Source organism: Aquarana catesbeiana, linkage group LG13, assembly GCF_042186555.1.
Source record: "Aquarana catesbeiana isolate 2022-GZ linkage group LG13, ASM4218655v1, whole genome shotgun sequence".
Taxonomy (NCBI): domain Eukaryota; kingdom Metazoa; phylum Chordata; class Amphibia; order Anura; family Ranidae; genus Aquarana; species Aquarana catesbeiana.
The window spans coordinates 63,158,612-63,179,733 of NC_133336.1; the positions used below are offsets into that span (position 1 = coordinate 63,158,612).

The 21,122-nt window shown below is 42.1% G+C and overlaps 1 protein-coding gene across 1 annotated transcript in view; it reads left to right on the plus strand.

Moving 5' to 3' along the window:
* Window positions 1-21,122, plus strand: part of PRKCH (protein kinase C eta) — a 168,640-nt gene that overhangs the window by 115,372 nt on the left and 32,146 nt on the right. The window contains exons 10-11 of the mRNA XM_073609127.1: window positions 13,433-13,571; window positions 20,705-20,893. Coding sequence (XP_073465228.1) covers window positions 13,433-13,571; window positions 20,705-20,893 — 328 coding nt within the window. The remainder of the gene's footprint in view (window positions 1-13,432; window positions 13,572-20,704; window positions 20,894-21,122) is intronic.

Here is a 21,122-nt window from a genome sequence, read left to right on the forward strand (position 1 = left end):
CTATCAGTTCTGCCTGAAAACACTTACCTTATACCAAGGGGCCTTTTATCAAACAGGTGCTAATACTCAGCAAGCTAAAAACCGCAAAATCAGCTGCAGAAAAATGAAACTGGGTAAGAAAAAGACATGCTTTATTACCAATCTGAGGTTGCTGAAGACCGTGAAATGTAGAAAATCTTTTTTTTTTTTTTTTTTTTTTTTTTTATATGTAAATAGTTTTTTATATATAAATAGTTTTTTTTTTTTTTTTTTTTTGCACATTCCATACAAAAATAAGACAATAAGAAAGGGAAAAAAGAATCGCTACAATTGGGTTACGGTGATAATGTTACATTCGTGTTGTAGATTAATAGCTGGAATGTGTAATATGCACTTGTACCATATGGTATTGAAAACAATGTTTGTAATACTTTTCTGCAAATTCAATAAAATTTTGTTGGATATAAAAAAAAAGAAAGGAAAAAGAAAAGGTGAATGCAATCACATCTTAAACATTATAAGGAAAATACCTCTAAAAAACAATGAAAATAAATCAAAATAAATCACCTTGTGATATATATTCAGATAAATAATTTACAAAAGCAAAAAAAACACTAACAAGACCGACAAAACTGACACCTCTCAGATTACAATAACTAAATTCTACTTAGCAATACATAATATTGCCCGAAGGCATAAGCACCCGCTACGCACTGATTTTATCAACCCTGATTACCTACTTTGAGCTTATGGCAACATTCCTTCTCTTACGGGCCCGTTTCTCCTCTTCTGTCCCTCCCCCTCCTCTCTACTAAGTGAGCCATCATATAATGGATTGTTAGGGTCCAACCAATAAATCCATACTTTTTAAAACTTTTGGGGTTTTCCTCTATTGTGTTCCGACAGGGGTGCTCTCAGCAGACCTTTTTCTGACATGCCCCTTCGACAGAAGCCGGTCCGGCTGCAGTACACACAGACCGAATGTCGGCCACTTTCTATTAAACCGGCTGATCCCAGGGCTTTACCCCAAACTTTGAATGTGTAAAGGCTTTTAAAGCGTTCCCTATGAATTGAATTTAATTTGTTGTCATTTCATGGGCGCTCCTAAACATTAGGTATTTTATTGTGTATGTGTGCACTAAAATTCATTTTAGTGTATCTTGTCCTGAATATATGCATTTGATAAATAGCTGCGCAAATATAATGCAACATAAAAAATTGCAACAACCACCATTTTATTCTCCAGGGCCTCTGCTTTCAGAAGATATATAATGCTTATCATTTTTTATAGAAGTTTATTTCTAGCAGAAAGATGCAAATTTTAACGCGTGAAAGATTAGAAAATTGTGCTGGACAGCAGTTGGTTAAAGAGCATGTTTCTATAGTTTTCCCACAATAGAGTCTAATAGTGTGAATGAGACCTTTTATCTAGTCGGTGAACCCTATGTGTCGGGCACAGTTGGCCATTATTATATTTGCATGACAGGACAGTGCTTCGCTGTGGAGGTGGGTGCAGAGGACACTTCTGACAACGGAAGCCCCATAGTAAATCTATGGGTGACGTCACTCCCCGTTCATTCCACAGCCGTTGTCGGCTGTCTCCTCTGCAGAGCTTCCGCTGATGGGCCGGAGCAGCTTCAAAAAAGGTATGTGATAGCGATTTTTTTCTTTACAGGGCTAGATAGGATGGCTGTAGACTTAGCAATTTTAGTGTTAGGGTGGACTTTCCTTTTAGCTAATTCAATTCTGGGCACTTTCACCCCCTTCCTGCCCAGGCCATTTTTCATCTTTCAGCGCTGTCACACTTTGACAATAGAAAGGGGGGGGGGGGAGAAATTGCGCTTGGTATAATAATATATTGATATTAATAATTAACAAATAATTGAAATTAAAAACCGTGAAGGAAATCCTGCAGCTAAAACACAATAACCCCAATACAAGGGCACATAGACAAAACAATATAAAGGACAGTGTAGCGCTGGACTAGTAAGAAAAACGCATATATTAGAATATGCGATTAAACCAAAACCCACAAAATTATGAGTGAGTGATATAAAGCCGAAAATACGTATGGCACTATTCCAGAGAAATCAGGTGCACATATATAGATGTGTAAATCATAATGACATTGATTAAAATAATCAAGTGTATGTATTTCAAAATGGTAAGTAATATAAAGCATTCAATAAAGAAAAAAAAGGGAATGCGAAACTGTGTGTATAGCTAAAGTGAATAGTGTAAACCAATATGTCAACACACAAATGAAAATAATAATTATATGTGATGGGGAACTATGTCAGCCAATATACCATTGATTAATCCTTAGTCTATATATCACGTTGTGACCCAACGTGAGCACGTATCGCGCATGCGCGATTGCATTTTAAACGGCGGTGGAGTATTTTTTTTGTTTCTCCCTGTCAGAAGCTTCGTTTTTAAGTCTAATTTGTTTGTATAAGTTTTAAATAAATTTGTGAGATTGCTCTGCACTATTGGAGTCCCCCTTTTTTCTTTTTGGGCACCTATGGACAATCTTTGTTACACTTTGCTTGTAAGCATCCCTGGCTTGCCATAAGAAGTGTGTTCCCGGAGGACATCTGGAAACCACAGGCAAATCCTTCTGCGCTACCAGTGGAATTTCTATAGAGCTTTCCTGGTCGATATCCAGTGGATCTGTACATCTCTACTGAGCCTGTTTTGACCCCCCTGAATAAGGGCGGTCGCAGGCTGTCCGGTAAGCCTCCAGCTATATTCCCTTGGTGGTGGGCAACACTTGCGGTGGAACACGGAACCAGGATTTTTGTTGGAATTCCACCACGTTTTGGAACTTTATTTCATTATACAATTATTTTTGGGACAATTTTTCATATTTTCAGGGTGATTATGTTTAAGGATTAATCAATGGTATATTGGCTGACATAGTTCCCCATCACATATAATTATTATTTTAATTTGTGTGTTGACATATTGGTTTACACTATTCACTTTAGCTATACACACAGTTTCGCATTCCCTTTTTTTTCTTTATTGAATGCTTTATATTACTTACCATTCTGAAATACATACACTTGATTATTTTAATCAATGTCATTATGATTTACACATCTATATATGTGCACCTGATTTCTCTGGAATAGTACCATACGGATTTTCGGCTTTATATCACTCACTCATAATTTTGTGGGTTTTGGCTTAATCGCATATTCTAATATATGCGTTTTTCTTACTAGTCCAGCGCTACACTGTCCTTTATACACTTTGACAATAGCGTGGTCATGCAACACTGTACCCCAATGAATTTTTAATCATTTTCTTCACATAAATAGAGCTTTTTTTGGTGGTATTTAATCACAGCTAAGTTTTTTATTTTTTACAAGAAAGAAGACCGAAAATTATTTAAAAAAAAAAAAAAGTTTTCCTTATTTACAAAATTTACTGACAGAAACGAAGTAATTTTTCTCCTTCACTGATGTGCGCTGATGAGAATGCACTGATAGGCGGCACTGGTGGGCACTGATAGGCGGCATGAATGGGCAGCACTGACGAGCAGGCACTGAAAGGCAGCACACACTGTCTCATATATATATATATATATATATATATATATATATATATATATATTATACACATGCTATATTACCAAAAGTATTGGGAAGTCTGCCTTTACATTCATTTTCTTTGGCACATTTGGCAAGTCCTGCAACATTTATTGATATTTGATCCTTCAATGTGTTTGTCTGACCTTTGCTGTGTTGTCTGAGTTGTTCTGGCACTTACTAGAGTGGCGTCAATGCCGAGAAATTTGAATCCCAAATGTTTGACAAAGGACAGTCTCTGCCGCGGTTTATGATGATTTTACAAGAAAACAGGCTGCAATTCTATTATTACAAGGGAAATGTGTCAACAAGACTTGAGGAAGCAAAGGAACAATATGAACAAGCTGGGTGTCAGTGCAGGGCATGTACAAAGTGCAAGTTTCCGGTCTATAGTCACAGTAGTTTTCCAAGTGTTTCTATAGTGTGGGAACAGGCTTTTTATCTACGGTAATAAAAAAAAAATATGTAAGGGTATAAAATGGAATATACAATCATCCTGTTTCAGCTGCTGGATTGCTGTCATTTGTTGAAATAATGTAAAGACAAGCTCATAAAGATATCAAGTTATAGTCCAAACACAGAACAGGTGCAGCATTTAAGCATATGGGTGTCTGGTGTTCTGCTTTTTTAAAACTTAAATGCGACAAATTAATATTTCATTTAGCTCTATGCACTCCAGCGCGTTGCAGTGCATTGCCTGTGCTGCGTAAAAATGACACCTGTCCTACTGTTTTTCAGTGCACACCAATGCAGCGTGTTGGTGTGAATTTAAGCAATAGGGCAGTGGTCTCGAAACTGTGGCCTGAGGGTAACAAAGGGCCCGATTTGGCCCTTTGTTACCCTTTATCCGGTGTTCTATCGATTTTTGCCCTCCGTCGAAAAGTGCCCATGCATGCGCAAAACCGTAGGGCAATCCAGCTGGAGTGACGTCACCATAGCGCATGCGCACATCGTAGAAGGGTTTTTTCAAAGGGAGATACCATTTCTCTGCCACAATTTAATGCTGTGCAAAGAGCGGAGGGACACCATAGATGTCAGATTGTGCCTCGCTGTAAACCTGCGACGCAATAGTGAGGCACAATATGACAAATACAGTGTCCCTCCGCTGTTTGCATACCATTCAATCGTGCCTGAGAAATTGTATCTCCCGTCGAAAAAAGGCTCCTACGATGTGCGCATGTGCTATGGTGACGTCACTCCAGCTAGAGTGCCCTTCCGTTCTGCGCATGCGCGGGCACTTTAAGACTGAGGGCACAAATCGACAAAACACAGGCCCTTGGGGCACTATCCCCCCCCCAGTAATATGAGGCACTATTCCTCCAACTGACACTAACAGTGGGGCATTATTCTTGCACTGACACCGATGATGGGGTGCTATAGGGTACTATTCCTCCCACTAATACCAATTATGGGGTACTATTCTATCCCCACTGGTCACAATCTGACCCCCTAAAGTCTGGAGGACCGTAAATTGGCCCTTTGTTTGAAAAGTTTGGATACCCCTGCAATATGATATAAGGCAAATTGCCTTGCCTTATACCTAAAGGAAAACATTTGGAAAATGACACAAGCTTATGGTTACTGCAAATTTTATTACAAAAATACAAAGTACAAAATATAAAATGACAGCCCAGTAAATAAAGGTGAAAGGCCAGGTTCCGGGGCTCTCTCATCCCTGTTCCTGGAGATGCTGTAGCTGTCATGGAGCAGTGGGACTGCTGTGCCCAGCACTTCGTCAGAAGACACCGGGAGTCCAGAGAACTGCCAAACTTTGGAGGATGTCATTAATGGACTACATGTTGAGGTATGCCTGTGCAGCATAGTTGAGTTAGATAGGAGTTATTGCACTGTAATGTATTTGTTGGACTTTGCCTCAAATGTTCAGTAAAGGTGCATTAACTGTTTTAAGCCTGGTCTGAAGTCATTTAAAGGGGTGCATGAAGGTTCCTGCCATATGACTGATGTGAATGTACAATGTATATGTAAAGCGCTGCGTAAATTGACAGAGCTATATAAGTACCTGAAATAAATCAAATAAAATAAATAAATATGAAAGAACAAGGGTCTGTATAGCACATGTGGGGTAAGAAGCAAACCCACTACGGAAGTTGTTCTCAGCAAGACAAGCTGAAGGAATAATGCAGTTTCTATGGGTAACCAGAAATAGTACAAGGTACATTGCAGCCAGTCATGAAGCGTGGTACCTGGTGTAGGTGACAGGTCCTCAGGTAGTGAGAGGGTCGTTATTCTGGCTCCTTTCCTAGAGGTTGGTTTCCCAAAGCAACGGGGGACTGGTACAGAGACCTTGTGTACACCTTTAACGCTGCACCACATTTGTAATAACGATTATTATTTTTTTTTTTTATTTGGTTTATTAGCATTCACTTGTTCTTATGTAGTCAGTTACATGAGCATTGCTAAAGAATGAGAAATTTCTACTACCTCTTAAATCTGAATTCTGGTTACTTTGTTACTTTTCCTTAAGCGTATCGAAACCTCTAAACAAAATTGTTTTTGCAGCTTACCACATTACCACAAGGGCAGGTAAGCTGCAGCATATTACATTTTTGGTTTGGTCTTGGATATAGCTATCCTTAAAGTCACTGTTAAGTCACGGAGTGTCATTTCTACAATCCCCTCTATTACATTAAGGCCCCTTTCACACTGGGGCGGTGGGGGCGTCGGCGTTACAACAGCGCTATTTTTAGAGCTGCAGTACCGTCGTACTTGCAGCTGTATTCGGCCGCTAGCGGTGCGGTTTTAACCCCCGCTGGCGGGCGAAAAAGGGTTAAAATCACTCGTACAGCGCGGCTGTCCCATTGATTTCAATGGGCAGGAGCGGTTTAGGAGCGGTGAATACACCGCTCCTTCACCGCTCCAAAGAAGCGGTTTGCAGGACTTTTTTCACCGTCCTGCCAGCGCACCGCTTCAGTGTGAAAGCCCTCGGGCTTTCACACTGAACAAACAGCGGAGGCTGTTTAGGGGCAGTTTGCAGGCGGTATTTTTAGCGCAATACCGCCTGCAAACCGCCCCAGTGTGAAAGGGGTCTTACTGATGTGCCCAGTGTATGTGGTTTTGTAAAAATAAGCCATTCTATACCTTATTTTATAGCGCCGCTCTGCGCTCATGTGACCGGCTGCCTCTCTCCTCTCCCAGTCTGACAGCTACAGTGGGAGAGGCCAAGAAACCCCGCTGATGTCAGCTTGGAGGAGGAGAGAGGCAGAGGGTCACGTGGACGCCGAGCAGCGCTTGGAAATACAGTATAGAACAGCTTATTTTTACAAAACCACATACACTGGGCACATCAGTTAATGTAATAGAGGGGATTGTAGAAATGACACTCAGAAATGATCGCAGGAGTCGGAGCTGACAGGCAGGGAGGGGAGGGGGGAGGAGGGCAGAGGAGACAGCGGATGACAGAGGCACGTAAACTGACCACAGTGTCAGGGCTTAACAGCCATGATAAACCGTGGTCAGTTTACAGAGGGGAGGGCAGAACCAGGGAGGATCAGCCAGGTATTTCAGGTGATACAAGAGGCCAAATTACACAGCACAAGCACTGTGCTGTTGATCATGCTTTAAAGGAACAGGATCTTTTTATTTTATTTTCATATTTTTTTAGGGTTCCAAACGCTTTAAAAAAATATTGAATTGGACCAATATATACTTGTATTAAAAGTAATAAAAAAAAAATAAAGATTTTACTTTTTTAGGCTGTAAAAAAAAAAAAAAAAGTGATATAATTTCTCATTGTGCCCTAGTTTATCATTTGTACCTTCTCACTTGACAATGAGACATGTTCTGATAATTGAAATTTTTATTTAATCTACCCTGAGGCTTCTCTGTAAATGTTTTGAAGCCTGTGTAGTTACGTAACTGCGCAATACTTCTAAATTCCAGTTCTAGTGTCTCCATCTGTGATGACTTCCCTAGCCAAAATGACACCTACATTCTATTAGGAAGCTTACAGATGATCTGTAGGAAAGGCAAATAGCACTCATTTAACCTTATGTATAAAGTGAAGAATACATTCTTACAAAAACTGGTGTGTTTATGTTCTTGGTGCATGCTGGCTGATTGAATCACACATGGACTAATATCTTTTGGGAACTCTGGCAGCGCGGTCTCTGTCTGTTTTGCTTACTTTCTGCAATCATAATGGCAAAGTCTCATCCTTCTGTCGGATTGGTTGTGTTTTTTCCATGACATAATGGCATTAAGTGTACTGGAAATTGCTAAACATCGCCTGTTGCAGAAACAAAAGAAAAGTTCTATTGCGAAATGGTGGGGGGCAAAGCCAAAAATTTAGTAAGAAATGCCTAATTTCCAAAGAAGTTACAAGCTTTGCAACCAGAACTTATTCAAGACTTTATTACAGCCGGATGGTGGTATTTGCGTTTTTTGTGCTTTCGTTTTGAGACATTTTTGTAATCGAGCCTGGGTGACAATCGTAACTCCCTCCATAGATACATTGGAGGAGTGAGTGTATAGGAACAGGAAGTATGTTATTTATAGGGAAAAAAGGGGAAAAGGCCCCAAAATTAAAAGCAGTGCAGGCACCATATCTAAGGACTGGTAAATTTATAAAATTTTGTTTTGGGGTTTAGATATACTTTAGGAATTCATTCAAATCTTGCAATGGGCTGTTTAGTGGTTTACCACAGCGCAGCGAAACAGTGTATATGCATGCTTTCATTCATTTGGAGTGACATCTCGGTGCACGTACACAACACAGTGGCACAGCACACTTTAGCTCACCACAATGCAATTGCCTGTGTGGCTCCCCTGTACACCTGGACAGGAGGGGGGGCGGTGGGGGCGGCATAAAGAGGAACTAAATTCCTCCGAAGCCTGCTTCTCCGCCTCGCCCGCAAGCATTCAGCGGCTCCAGGAGGAAAATGGAGGAAATCAGTTCCTGTATATGCCACCCCACCGCACCTCCTATCCAGGTTCTGCTGCCCCCGGGCCCCTGTGTATTCCCCTGGCCCCTCCCTCATCCCCCCGCAGCTCTGCGGGCTTCTGCCCTGCCTTCTGCTGGCTGCTGTGGGGATGTGCCAGGGTAGAGAGCAGGTAAGGGGCCAGTAAATTACATATTTACCAGCTCCTTCCTTTTTTGAATAAACAGAATGATCGATAACGATCACTGACACTGTCCATTCATAACTGAAGCATAGCAAACTGTGTTTATTATGCTTCCATTTGTGAAACAGAGTTATTCCTGTTCATTTATTCTGTACAGCTGATGCTGCAGAGATGGAGACTAAGAGCTGTGTCCTCAATCTCCTCTCTCTGTCTCGAAGGTGAAACATCAAAGGTCTGTTTAGACCTATGATATTTCACTTAAGCTCCCAAATGGGGCTCCTGAATTTTTTCTTAAAATGTAAATAGAATGGTAAAAAGATAATATAAAAAATAAATACTGACACCAGTGCTGGAACTACCAGGGTCGCAAGTGCACTTACAACCGGGCCCTGTCGTTACGCCACCGGAATCGGGGGGGAAGGACCCTGGCTGGGAGGTCGGGGGGGGCCTTCATGGTTTCTAGCCCAGGGGCCCCCAAAGGTTCTAGTTACACCTCCGAAGAAAGCTATTCAAAAAAACTGTACAAAACATGTTTACCTGTAAACATCGGGCGTTCGCTTTACAGATCAAGTAAGAAATGATTGCTAAGTGGTTGGAATGGGTTATTGAACTTTGAGCACCCCAAGTTTCTCTTTGCATTGCCTGTCTCAATATGTTGGTGTGGGTATTATGAAAAGAAGAACATTAAAGTGAAACGCCAGCTAAATACATGATCTACAAATTTTACCTTTTGGACAGCCTTACTTGTGATAGACACACCTTTGATAGTCAGTGAGATGTCTCTTCTCAGCCCAGGTTAAAATTCCTGCTCCCTAGCCACTTGCCAACGCCCCCAGTAAATATCATTAGTTTGACATTAAATACCTGTACCCCGGTATCATTATTTACTGTGGGCGATTTTCTACAACATAAAAATGGTCCAGGCAGCGGATTCGCCATGGGATCACTTTTATAGGCGGCGGGAATGGTGCGCCCCCGCTGCTTCCTGGTCGTTTCCAAGCTTACCAGAGCCATTGGGAAACCTGGAAACGATCCAGTTCAGCTGATGGCTAGGCAGGAAGTCGAGTGAGGGCAAGACGGCCCCCACTGAGCTCTATGCCCTTGGAGGAGCGGAGCGACCTCCGACGTCACTTCCGGTTTTCGGGCAGATAGACAGGATTTTTTTTTTCTTGAAGTCAACATCATTTTTTTTTTTTTTTTTTTTTGCTTTTAATGGTAAATGAGAGATCTGGGGTCTTTTAGACCCCAGATCTCTCAATAAAGTAAACCAATCATGCTTATTTCTAGTACAAGGGATGTTTACATTTCTTGTAATAGGAACAAAAGTGATAAAAAAAATAAAGGGAAGGTGTAAAAAAGAAAAAGTAAAATAATTAAGGAAAAAAAATTTTTAAGCTCCCCATCCCTCCATGCTCACGTAAGTCGCACTTGCAAATGTAAATGGTGTTCAAACCGCACAGGGGAGGTATCACCATGATCATTGGAGCGAGAGCAATAATTCTAGTGCTGATCCTCCTCTGTAACTCTAAATAGGTAACCTGTAAAAATGTTTAAAGCGTCACCTATGGAGATTTTTGAGTACCTTATGCCGAGTACACACGAGCGGACTTTTCAGCATCAAAAGTCCAACGGTCTTTCCGACAGACTTTTAAAGGAGTTACGATGGACTTTTCGAATGACTTGCCCACACACACGAACGGACTTTAGTCCGTTGGTTTGAAAGTGATGACGTACAAAGGGACTAGAATAAGGAAGTTCATAGCCAATAGCTGCCCTTGCGTCCTTTTTTGCCCGTCGGACTAGCATACAGACGAACTGATTTTTCGAACGGACTCGAGTACGTCGGAAAGATTTGAAACATGTTCCAAATCTAAAGTCCGTCTGATTTTCGACAGGAAAAAGTCCGCTGAATGTCCGATGAAGCCCACACACGGTAGAAAAGTCCGGTTGTGTGTACACGGCTTTAGCTTGTCGCCATTCCACTCGGGTGCAATTTTAAAGCATGATATGTTAGATATCTATTTACTCGGCGTAACATCTTTCACATTATACAAAAAAAGTGGGCTAACTTTAGTGTTTTGGGTTTTTTTTATTCAAAAAAGTGTATGTTGTCCAAAAAATTGTGTTTGAAAGACCGCTGCGCAAAGACACTGACATAAAATATTGCAATGATCCCCATTTTGTTCTCTATGGTCTCTGCTGAAAAAAAAATATGATGTGTGAGGGTTCTAAGTAATTTTCTAGAAAAAAAAAAAAATACTAATTTAAACTTGGAAACAAAAAGTTCCATAAAAGGCCTGGTCATCTCCCTACTTGCTGGACACAGGTGATGATGCTGATTTACTGTTCAATGAAGAGGCCGGAGGTTGGCCCGGTGGTTTTCTTTAAGCCGAACCTATTTTGTTCTACTATATATAACCCAGCAGTGGCTGCACCAGCAGTTATTAGACCAAACCTGCCGTGATGACAAGCCTTTTCACTGTAAAGTTGAAGAAATGAAGGGCCTGGTCCAACTGATATGATTGGTTAACACGTTTTTTTAATGGTGTGAAAAAAAGGTGTCATTGCATGAGGCAGCAATTCTCTTCTGAAGAGGAAGAAAAGTGAATCAGTGTTGCTAAGGAAAAATGATTGATGAGAAACTGCTGAGGTGTGAAGAATATTTTCCTGGAATGCTAGCCATGGGCAGAGAAAAGAAGCCTTTGTGCAGCTTTATAGTGTGCGCCAAGGCTAGAGCTGCAATCCAATCACAGTTTTAGGATTAAAGCCCTGAGCTTAAGTCTGGGAGATATGCCCAATAATTTAGTGACCGCAGAGCCATATACCACAAACTGCCAAGGAACCATCGGGGCCGGACCTGAGAAATGTCACATACATCAAAAATTGACTGCCGTGATCGTCAGAGGAGACCCCGCCTAACCCCATCATTGTATTAACCCTGTGCTTGGATTGGATAAATGCTTAAAGTAGATATAAACTTTGAATGAAATACATTTAACTTCCTAAAGCACAGCAAATCCTAAACCTCTACATTTAAATTTTTTTTTTAACATACAATACTTGTTCCGTCCTATGTGGTATCCAAGTGCTGCAGATCCTCTGTAGTCACTTTGCAAACACATCGTATCTACATGCTGTCAAGCGATGGCTGCATTGCATTTTTCAGGGTGGGTTCCCTGATGGTGAAAAACGTTCATCATGCTTATGTAATGTGTGTTGAAACAATCAATTGTAGTCTTCATCGGAAGCCCATGTAACAGGTTGACCACACAGGAGCATAATTGGGAGATGGGGACAGAGCATTGTCACCCTATAGCAGAAATATCCTGCACAAGCACCTTCAGTTGCATCACCAGGTATTTTAATAGCTTTAGTTCTTTCATAGCTCACCAGTGTAGAAGCTATTATTTTTGGTCTTCTCAACATAAGCACTTTGAGGCGAACTTACTAAGGGCTCCGTCTCATGTGTGGTTATTGTTGTCCCTATGAAAAGCAATCCACAGTAGATTGCTTTTCCGAGGGCATTTGACAGGTGGTGCAAAGGGGATATGTCACCTCCTCACCACTTGCTTTAATGCTGACCCGCCGCGCACACATCTGGGTAGTTGCAGTGAGGCTCCATTCATTGGAATGTGTTTTGTTCAGCGGTAGAGCCCACGATAAGTGACATGCTGTTTAATTTTTCCCATGGCCGTGACGCAAAGCATCGGGGCCACGGCATGTGTACAGCTCTGAGCAGCTGCGTTTCTGTGCTTGGTTGGGTGGTCGGGGGGAGGTAAAAGCACGTTTTTTAACAACCAGTAGCTGCCTGTCTGAGCGAGCTCTAAGGGAGTTGATAGTCTTCACAGAACACAATCAAACTGTGTGAATACACAATTGAATCATCCAATCACGTGAAAAGCAAATCCCTGAACACTAATGCCCCGTACATACGGTCAGATTTTCCGATGGAAAATGTCCGATCGGAGAGTGTTGTCAGAAATTCCGACCGTGTGTGGGCTCCATCGGACATTTTCCATCGGATTTTCTGACACACAAAGTTTGAGTGCAGGCTATAAAATTTTCCGACAACAAAATCCGTTGTTGGAAATTCCGATCGTGTGTACACAAATCCGACGGACAAAGTGCCACGCGTGCTCAGAATAAATAAAGAGATGAAAGCTATTGGCCACTGCCCCGTTTATAGTCCCGACGTACGTGTTTTACGTCACCGCGTTTAGAACGGTCGGATTTTCCGACAACTTTGTGTGACCGTGTGTATGCAAGACAAGTTTGAGCCAACATCCGTTGGAAAAAATCCTAGGATTTTGTTGTCGGAATGTCCGAACAAAGTCCGACTGAGTGTACGGGGCATTAGAACACCTAATCATGTGCCGTTAACATGAGTTTGCTTTTCACAGAATTGGATATTTGAAGTGAGCATACTCAGTTTATTGATTGAGGATTCCTAACTCTTTTTGTAACTCAGACCAATTGTCTTGCTAGAATCCAACTAGCAGTCCCACACCAGTCCCGCAATCCATTACATTCGTGCAAGGATCATTACATGGACCTACCTGTTGCCAGAAATGTCATATCAAGACAGGTCCAGTTGAATGGTTTATACAATTGATTTTGGTCCTTTAAGAGAAATGTGTCATTTAAAATATTAATCGGATGCTAGTATAAAAAATAATTTGGAATGTTTGCTTCTTCAGACATATCCATCGCAGATTAGTGTCTAGCTTCTCTTGGATGACTATAATTTGTAAATAAACTGCTTTAATCTCTTGCAGGGATCTGAAGCTGGACAATGTTTTGCTAGATCATGAAGGACACTGCAAGCTGGCCGATTTTGGGATGTGTAAAGAGGGTATTCGTGAAGGATGTACGACATCAACGTTTTGTGGGACTCCAGACTATATAGCACCAGAGGTATCTTAACTATCAATCATGTTATTCTCAAGACTGCCTTAAACAAAGCCTCCCAGAGGTACAAATCAGTCTAAAGCTGGCCATGCATGGTTCGATTTTCGTTCAAATGTTTATACAAAAATTTTGAAAAATCATTTGTCAGAAAATTTTTTCTTACCATCATTGACTCAACTAATTTCATGCGAAAGCTCTTAAAGCGAAGGTCCATCCAAAAGGGGGAAGTTCCACTTGTCTGCCTTGGCGCGGCATGGCAAAGTGAGCTGGAAGTTTGGCCCCTTCTCCTCCCCCCCCCCTGCAAGCCGACCCATTGAGAAAGCACAGTGTAGAACACGCAATGCGCAGTAGGAAACCGACTGTGAAGCGGCAAGGCTTCACTGCTGGTTTCCCTCAGCCAAGGTGACCGCGGCAGCACCTGAAAGCTGATCCAAAAATCAGCTCAGGTGAGGACACCGCTGGATGCCTAGACAGGTAAGTACCCTAATAGTAAAAGTCAGCAGCTACAGTATTTGTAGCTGCGGCTTTGAAATTTTTTTTGGTGGGGGGCCTGAACTCCTTAACATTCACCCAGATCTTCTACTCAAATGGGATCGCAGAGGTAATAAACAGGTTTCATAGCAATATATAGGATTTTAAGTAAAGTAATAAAAAGTAAAGACCACGCTCCCCACCTTCAAACATATAAGGGAGCAGAAGCAGCCAACTTAATATTTGGGTATTACCAACATATAAAATATTTGTGCCAAGAGAGGCCCCAGGTACGAAAAATACCCCAGGTAACAAACTAGTATTGTGAAAGGTACAAATATGATGATAATACATAACCATACAAATCAATTAAACAATATCTAAAAAGTTCAACATAAAAAAAAAAATTGTGAACTGATAAAGTCCAGAAATATTGGTGTAACCACTAGTAGAAACATATAGCGCTTAACAAAAGTGGAAATGGAGAAAAGCGATCGGTGTGCGTGATGCCACTACATAGGCCAAACTCATTTCAACGCTGAATGCCGGCTGGAATCTTTTAAAGTGATGTGACTCTGCTAATGTTGTGATTGCAATGTTTTTACAATAAAAAGCATACTGAAGCATTTTACACAGTTGCAGGCTTTTTTTTTTTATTATTATTTATTATGTATATACCTTTGCTACATCCACCCTAGGGGTAGAGTCCAGAGGACATCCTGAGCATTGATGTCCTTAATTGGGCGGATTGTTGTGCAGCAGACCAGTTGGGGGTTGTAGACATGCTTCCATGACCACTCATATACATAGGGTAGAGAAACTACAGAGGGTATGAACCCCTAGCTATGGTGGGGATGTTAAAGGCACAACTAAAGTCATACTTAAAATATAAAGATAATTACAATTTTGTAATAAACGTTTTATTTTAAGTACGACTCTGGTTGTGCCTTTAAAATCCCGCCATAGCTAGGGGTTCCTCTGTAGTTTCTTGATTCAGTATATTGGGATGTGGCACCAAAAGGACTATACTTAGTGTTACATATAAAGAGGGTCAAGGTGTTCTGGTAAGCTTTCAAGAAGCTCCTTTTCTGCACAAGGTGAAATGGTGGAAACATTTCTTCTGTTGAGCACTATGTTTCTACAAATCCAGTATTTTTGGACTTTATCCGTACACTTATTTTTTTTTTTATTGTTTAATTGATTTGTATGGTTATGTATTATCATATTTGCACCTTTCACAATATTCGTTTGTTACTTGGGGAATGGTGCTGCCTTTCTTTGCACAAATATATAGGATTTTTCCCGAACGAAAAACCCCATTTACAGGTAGAATTTCATACGAGAATTTTTTTAAATCCTGCTGTGTTCAAATATTCTTAGTACTACAGCTAAAAACAAATGTTGAATAGAATATTAAATGATTCTACCTTCTAACCTTCCAACTGAATTGGTTGAAATTCAACCATGGGTGGCCCTGTTGGCATTGCCTGGCTCCACAAACTTTGATCTGAAAATCTAAGGAGCCAGGTGGAAAACTGATGGCCAGCGACTACATCTGATCAGATGCAGCCACTGTTCAGATATTCTGATAGCAGTGGATTGTCGGTGGCTGTCTGAATACAGTAGCTAGAAGGGAAGATTCCTTTGTCTATGCTGTTTAGTGAATTTTAGGCGCCCACATACTACACAAGTGAAATCTATACATTTATGACTAGACATAAGTGAAGTCACATTCTGCCTTGTAGTGACTGGTATTCATCTCAAACTACTGTTTGTGTATTTGTCAGTTTAACATGGAAGAAGTGGTTATGCGCCATTTGAGTGTTTTATACCTACAGTAATGCATTGTGGCGTATTAGTCTTACATAGTAGCAGGAACATTAATTCAGATATAACCTATTTCTTAATAGCTGTTCTGTTCCTCTCCTGCACTGAACACTGGAAAAGGTATTCTGTTCAGAATAGGAAACTAAATAATTCATGCAAGATTCTGCTTGCCTCTGTGAATGATAAACCAACAGGAAAGGAAAGTAAATAGGCAGAGAACTCTAATGAATGAGTATCTGTATCCTCCAGGTTAAAGATTATAGTGGACCTTTCAGTAGCGTTACAAGTCAGCATGAATGCACTTCTGACACGCCACAATGTATAGCAAAACAATATAATTATTAAAGATGTACCTTTTATTATTAAAAAACAATCATTGAGCTCCAGGCAAGTGACTTTGCCTAGGGTAGGATGATGTGATGAGTCTTCTGCAGGTGGAAGGAAGCTTTTTCTCAGTCTCCTCTTCCCCTCAGTGATCAGACTGCAATATTGTAACTGTAATAGTCACAAGGCAAGAGGCTACAGCAAGGACTGATCTGTTTCTGAACACTGACCAGAACTGCACAGATACCAGAATTTACATAATTGTGCCATCTCTGAGCCAGGATCTCTGTCCAGCAAATATACTGTATGCTGACTAGGGATGAGCTTCGAGTTCGAGTCGAACTCATGTTTGACTTAAACATCGGCTGTTTGCAAGTTCGCCGAACAGCGAACAATTTGGGGTGTTCATGGTAAATTCGAATGCCGCGGAACACCCTTTAAAAGTCTATGGGAGAAATCAAAAGTGCTAATTTTAAAGGCTTATATTCATGTCATAAAAAGTGTTTGGGGACCTGGGTCCTGGCCCAGGAGACATGAATCAATGCAAAAAAATGGCCATTTTTTCAGGAGCAGTGATTTTAATAATGCTTAAAGTCAAACAATAAAAGTGTAATATCCCTTTAAATTTCGTACCTGGGGGGTGTCTATAGTATGCCTGTAAAGGGGTGCATGTTTCCCGTGTTTAGAACAGTCTGACAGCAAAATGACATTTCAAAGGAAATAAAGTCATTTAAACTACTCGCGACTATTAATGAATTGCCGGTCCGACAATACACATAAAAGTTCATTGATAAAAACGGCATGGGAATTCCCCACAGGGGAATCCCGAACCAAAAAAAAAAAAATGACGTGGGGGGGTCCCCCTAAATTCCATACCAGGCCCTTCAGGTCTGGTATGGATATTAAGGAGAACCCCGGACAAAATTTTAAAAAAAAATGGCGTGGGTTCCCCCTCCAAATCTATACCAGACCCTTTGGGTCTGGTATGGATTTTAAGGGAAACCCCGCGCCAAAATAAAAAAAAAATGGCGCGGGGTCCCCCCAAAAATCCATACCAGACCCTTTTCCGAGCACGCAACCTGGCAGGCCGCGGGAAAAGAGGGGGGATGAGAGAGCGCCCCCCCTCCTGAACCGTACCAGGCCACATGCCCTCAACATTGGGAGGGTGCTTTGGGGTAGCCCCCCTCAAACACCTTGTCCCCATGTTGATGGGGTCAAGGGCCTCATCCCCACAACCCTGGCCGGTGGTTGTGGGGGTCTGCAGGTGGGGGCTTATCGGAATCTGGACGCCCCCTTTAACAAGGGGACCCTCCCCCCTGTGTGAAATGGTAAGGGGGTACAAAAGTATTTCACAAAAAAACTCTCACGAATGTTAAAAATGACAAGAGACAGTTTTTGACAATTCCTTTATTTAAATGCTTCTTCTTTCTTCTTTCTTCTTCTTCTTCTATCTTCCTTCGGTTTCTGCCTCCATCTTCTTCTTCTTCTGGTTCTTTTGGTTCTTCCATCCATGATGGCATGGAGGGAGGCTCCCGTGTTCTCCTCTTCTGACAATTCTTAAATAACGGGGGGCAGGGCCACCCGTTGACCCTGCCCCCCTCTGACGCACGGGGACTTGACGGGACTTCCCTGTGGCATTCCCCGTGATGTCACAGGGAAGTCCCGTCAAGTCACCGTGCATCGGGGGGGTCACCGGGTGGCCCCGCCCCCCGTTATTTAAGAACCGTCAGAAGAGGAGAAGCGTCACACAGTGGGAGCCTCCTTCCATGCCATCATGGATGCGGAGCGGCCCGAAAAGAAGATGAAGACAAGAAGATGAAGTCAAGAAGATGAAGAGAGAAGCGTCACACAGCGGGAGCCTCCCTCCATGCCATCATGGATGCGGAGCGGCCCGGAGAAGAAGGGAAGAAGACGCCGACGCCGCGGAGGAAGATGCTGGACGAAAACACTGGAGGAAAAACCAGAAGAACCAGAAGAAGAAGAAACCGAAGGAAGATAGAAGAAAGAAGAAAGAAGATAGAAGAAAGAAGAAGCATTTAAATAAAGGAATTGTCAAAAACTGTCTCTTGTCATTTTTAACATTTATGACACTTTTTTAGTGTCCCCCTTACCATTTCACAAAGGGGGGAGGGCGGGGATCTGGGGGTCCCCTTGTTAAAGAGGGCTTCCAGATTCCGATAAGCCCCCCGCCCGCAGACCCCCACAACCCCCGGCCAGGGTTGTGGGGATGAGGCCCTTGTCCTCATCAACATGGGGACAAGGTGTTTTGGGGGGCTACCCCAAAGCAACCTCCCAATGTTGGGGGCATGTGGCCTGGTACGGCTCAGGAGGGGGGGGGGCGCTCTCTCCCCCCCCCCCCTCTTTTCCTGCGGCCTGCCAGGTTGTGTGCTCGGATAAGGGTCTGGTATAGATTTTGAGGGGGACCCCACGCCATTTTTTTTTTAAATTTTGGCCGGGGTTCCCCTTAATATCCATGGTATGGAATTTAGGGGGACCCCCTGCATCATTTTTTTTTTAATCTTAATTCGGGGGTTCCCCTGTGGGGAATTCCCATGCCGTTTTTATCAATGAACTTTTATGTGTATTGTCGGACCGGCAATTCATTAATAGCTGCGAGTAGTTTTAAATGACTTTTTTTCCTTTGAAATGTCATTTTTCTGTCAGACTGTTCTAAACAAGGGAAACATGCGCCCCTTTACAGGCATACTATAGACACCCCCCAGGTACGAAATTTAAAGGGATGTTACACTTTTATTTGACTTTAAGCATTATTAAAATCACTGCTCCCGAAAAAACGGCCGTTTTTAAAACTTTTTTTGCATTGATCCGTGTCCCCTGGGGCAGGACGCAGGTCCCCAAACACTTTTTATGACAATAACTTGCATATAAGCCTTTAAAATTAGCACTTTTGATTATTCATGTTCGTGTCCCATAGATTTTAGCAGTGTTCGCGTGTTCAAAGGAATTTTTTGCCTGTTCGCAAGTTCTGGTGCGTACCGAACAGGGGGTGTTCGGCTCATCCCAAATGCTGACCCTGGATAATGGAAGGAAAAAATGGCTTTGCTCTTCTGGAAAAAAAATAGATAAAGGCATTGTCAAGGGGAGTTCTGTGATCTGTCTCTGTAATTAATACCCATATGTTTTCGTTATAAACAACATGCACTTAATACTAAAACATACTGTGTATATGTGATACTAGGTCCACTTTAAAGCAGAACGTCACCCAAAAGGGGAAGTTCCGCTTGTTTGCATCCCACTTCCTCCTCTTTTAGGCCTCATGCACATGGGCATTTTAAAAAAAACATGCTGTAAAGCTAGGTCCGACGCCTGGAAAAAGTGGTGTTAAAAACGCGATTTTTACCGCGTTTTACATTAGCGTTTTTGCACGTTTTTTTTAGCGTTAAGTAGGGTTTTTAAAGAAAAGCACATCTCTCAGCTATATGCACTCCCTTTGGAGCAAAAAAACGCCAGAGATCAAAAACGCTGCATCAGCTTTTTAGAGTGTTTTTGCGCATTTTGCGTCTTTACAGCTCTAGCGCCGGGCCATGAAACGCACTAGTCCTGGGTTTTTTTTTTACAGCTTAAAAACGCCTATGCCATTTGCAGCTCAGAAACGCTTAGGTGGGCATGAAGCCATAGACTAACATAGACAGGCATTTTTAAGCTGCAAAAAACGCTCAAAAAAGCGGCTGTAAAAACTTCCGTGTGCATGAGGCCTTACAATTGGAACTTTTGGGGTGGGGGGGGGGGGTGGGTGGGGGGGCTGGTACCTGGTTTTGACAGGTACCTTCTCTGCTCCCACTTTCGGTCGGATCGACATGGCGATCTGAGCAGAAGTTCGGTCCCCCCGGAGCCTTCCGGGAAATATTACAGGTCCCAGAAGACTGCGGGACCTTTCACAAAGTGCAGGGTGGCATGTGCATGCACAGTGGAAAGCTGGCTGTGAAGCTGCAAGGCTTCAATGTCCATTTCCCTTTATTAAGATGCTGGCACCTAGACCCGAAGCTGATTTAGGAATTGGCTCAGGTGAGGACAGCGCTTGATTCCTGGACAGGTGAGCATTCTTAAAATAAGTCAGTAGCTACAGTATTTGTAGCTGATGACTTTTAATTTTTGGGGGGTAACTGGAGCTCCTCTTTAAGCACTGGGAGGATACAACTCTCCCTGTCAAGACCAGTCAAACTGGGAACATCTTTTTTTCTGTTCTGCCTGAGCAATGAAAACCTGACTAGCTGTATCGTTTTTTACCCCATCCAACTTTAAAAAAAAAATTGGCTTTCAATACATTCTAACAACAGAAACTTTGCAAGTTGTAACACAACTTGCAGTATACCCATGGATGGGGCAAAGAGAAAGTTTCATTTAGGCTCATGAGCCCCAACCATGACTGTTCTTCCTTCTTATTTAGCAGTCAAGCAACACTGTGTTTTTTTCTTTTTTAATTTTTTGCACCAAAGTCTGTCCTTTAATGATACTTCTGAACATTACTATAATACTGATGGTTCTCTTTGATGCAGATTCTACAGGAAATGCAGTATGGACCCTTGGTGGACTGGTGGGCGATGGGTGTTCTTCTCTATGAGATGCTTTGTGGCCATGCCCCTTTTGAAGCAGAGAATGAAGACGATCTGTTTGAAGCTATCCTGAATGATGACGTTATCTATCCAGCGTGGCTCTCCCAAGATGCTGTGGGAATTCTGCAAGCTGTAAGTATATTACTAAGATCTTCCATTACTCACTTGCTCATGAGATGCTGGCATGACTGGAATATTTTGTCCCAGTATCCAACACAGTGCAAAATTTCCACTTGTTCAGTAGAATTCTTTTGGCATTCTTCAGCATTTTCAGTAGCCCATATGTGAGGTTTTCTAAATACGTGTATTTTTTAATATGCTGAAAGATCAGAGACCATGACATGGATTGAGAAGAACTCTT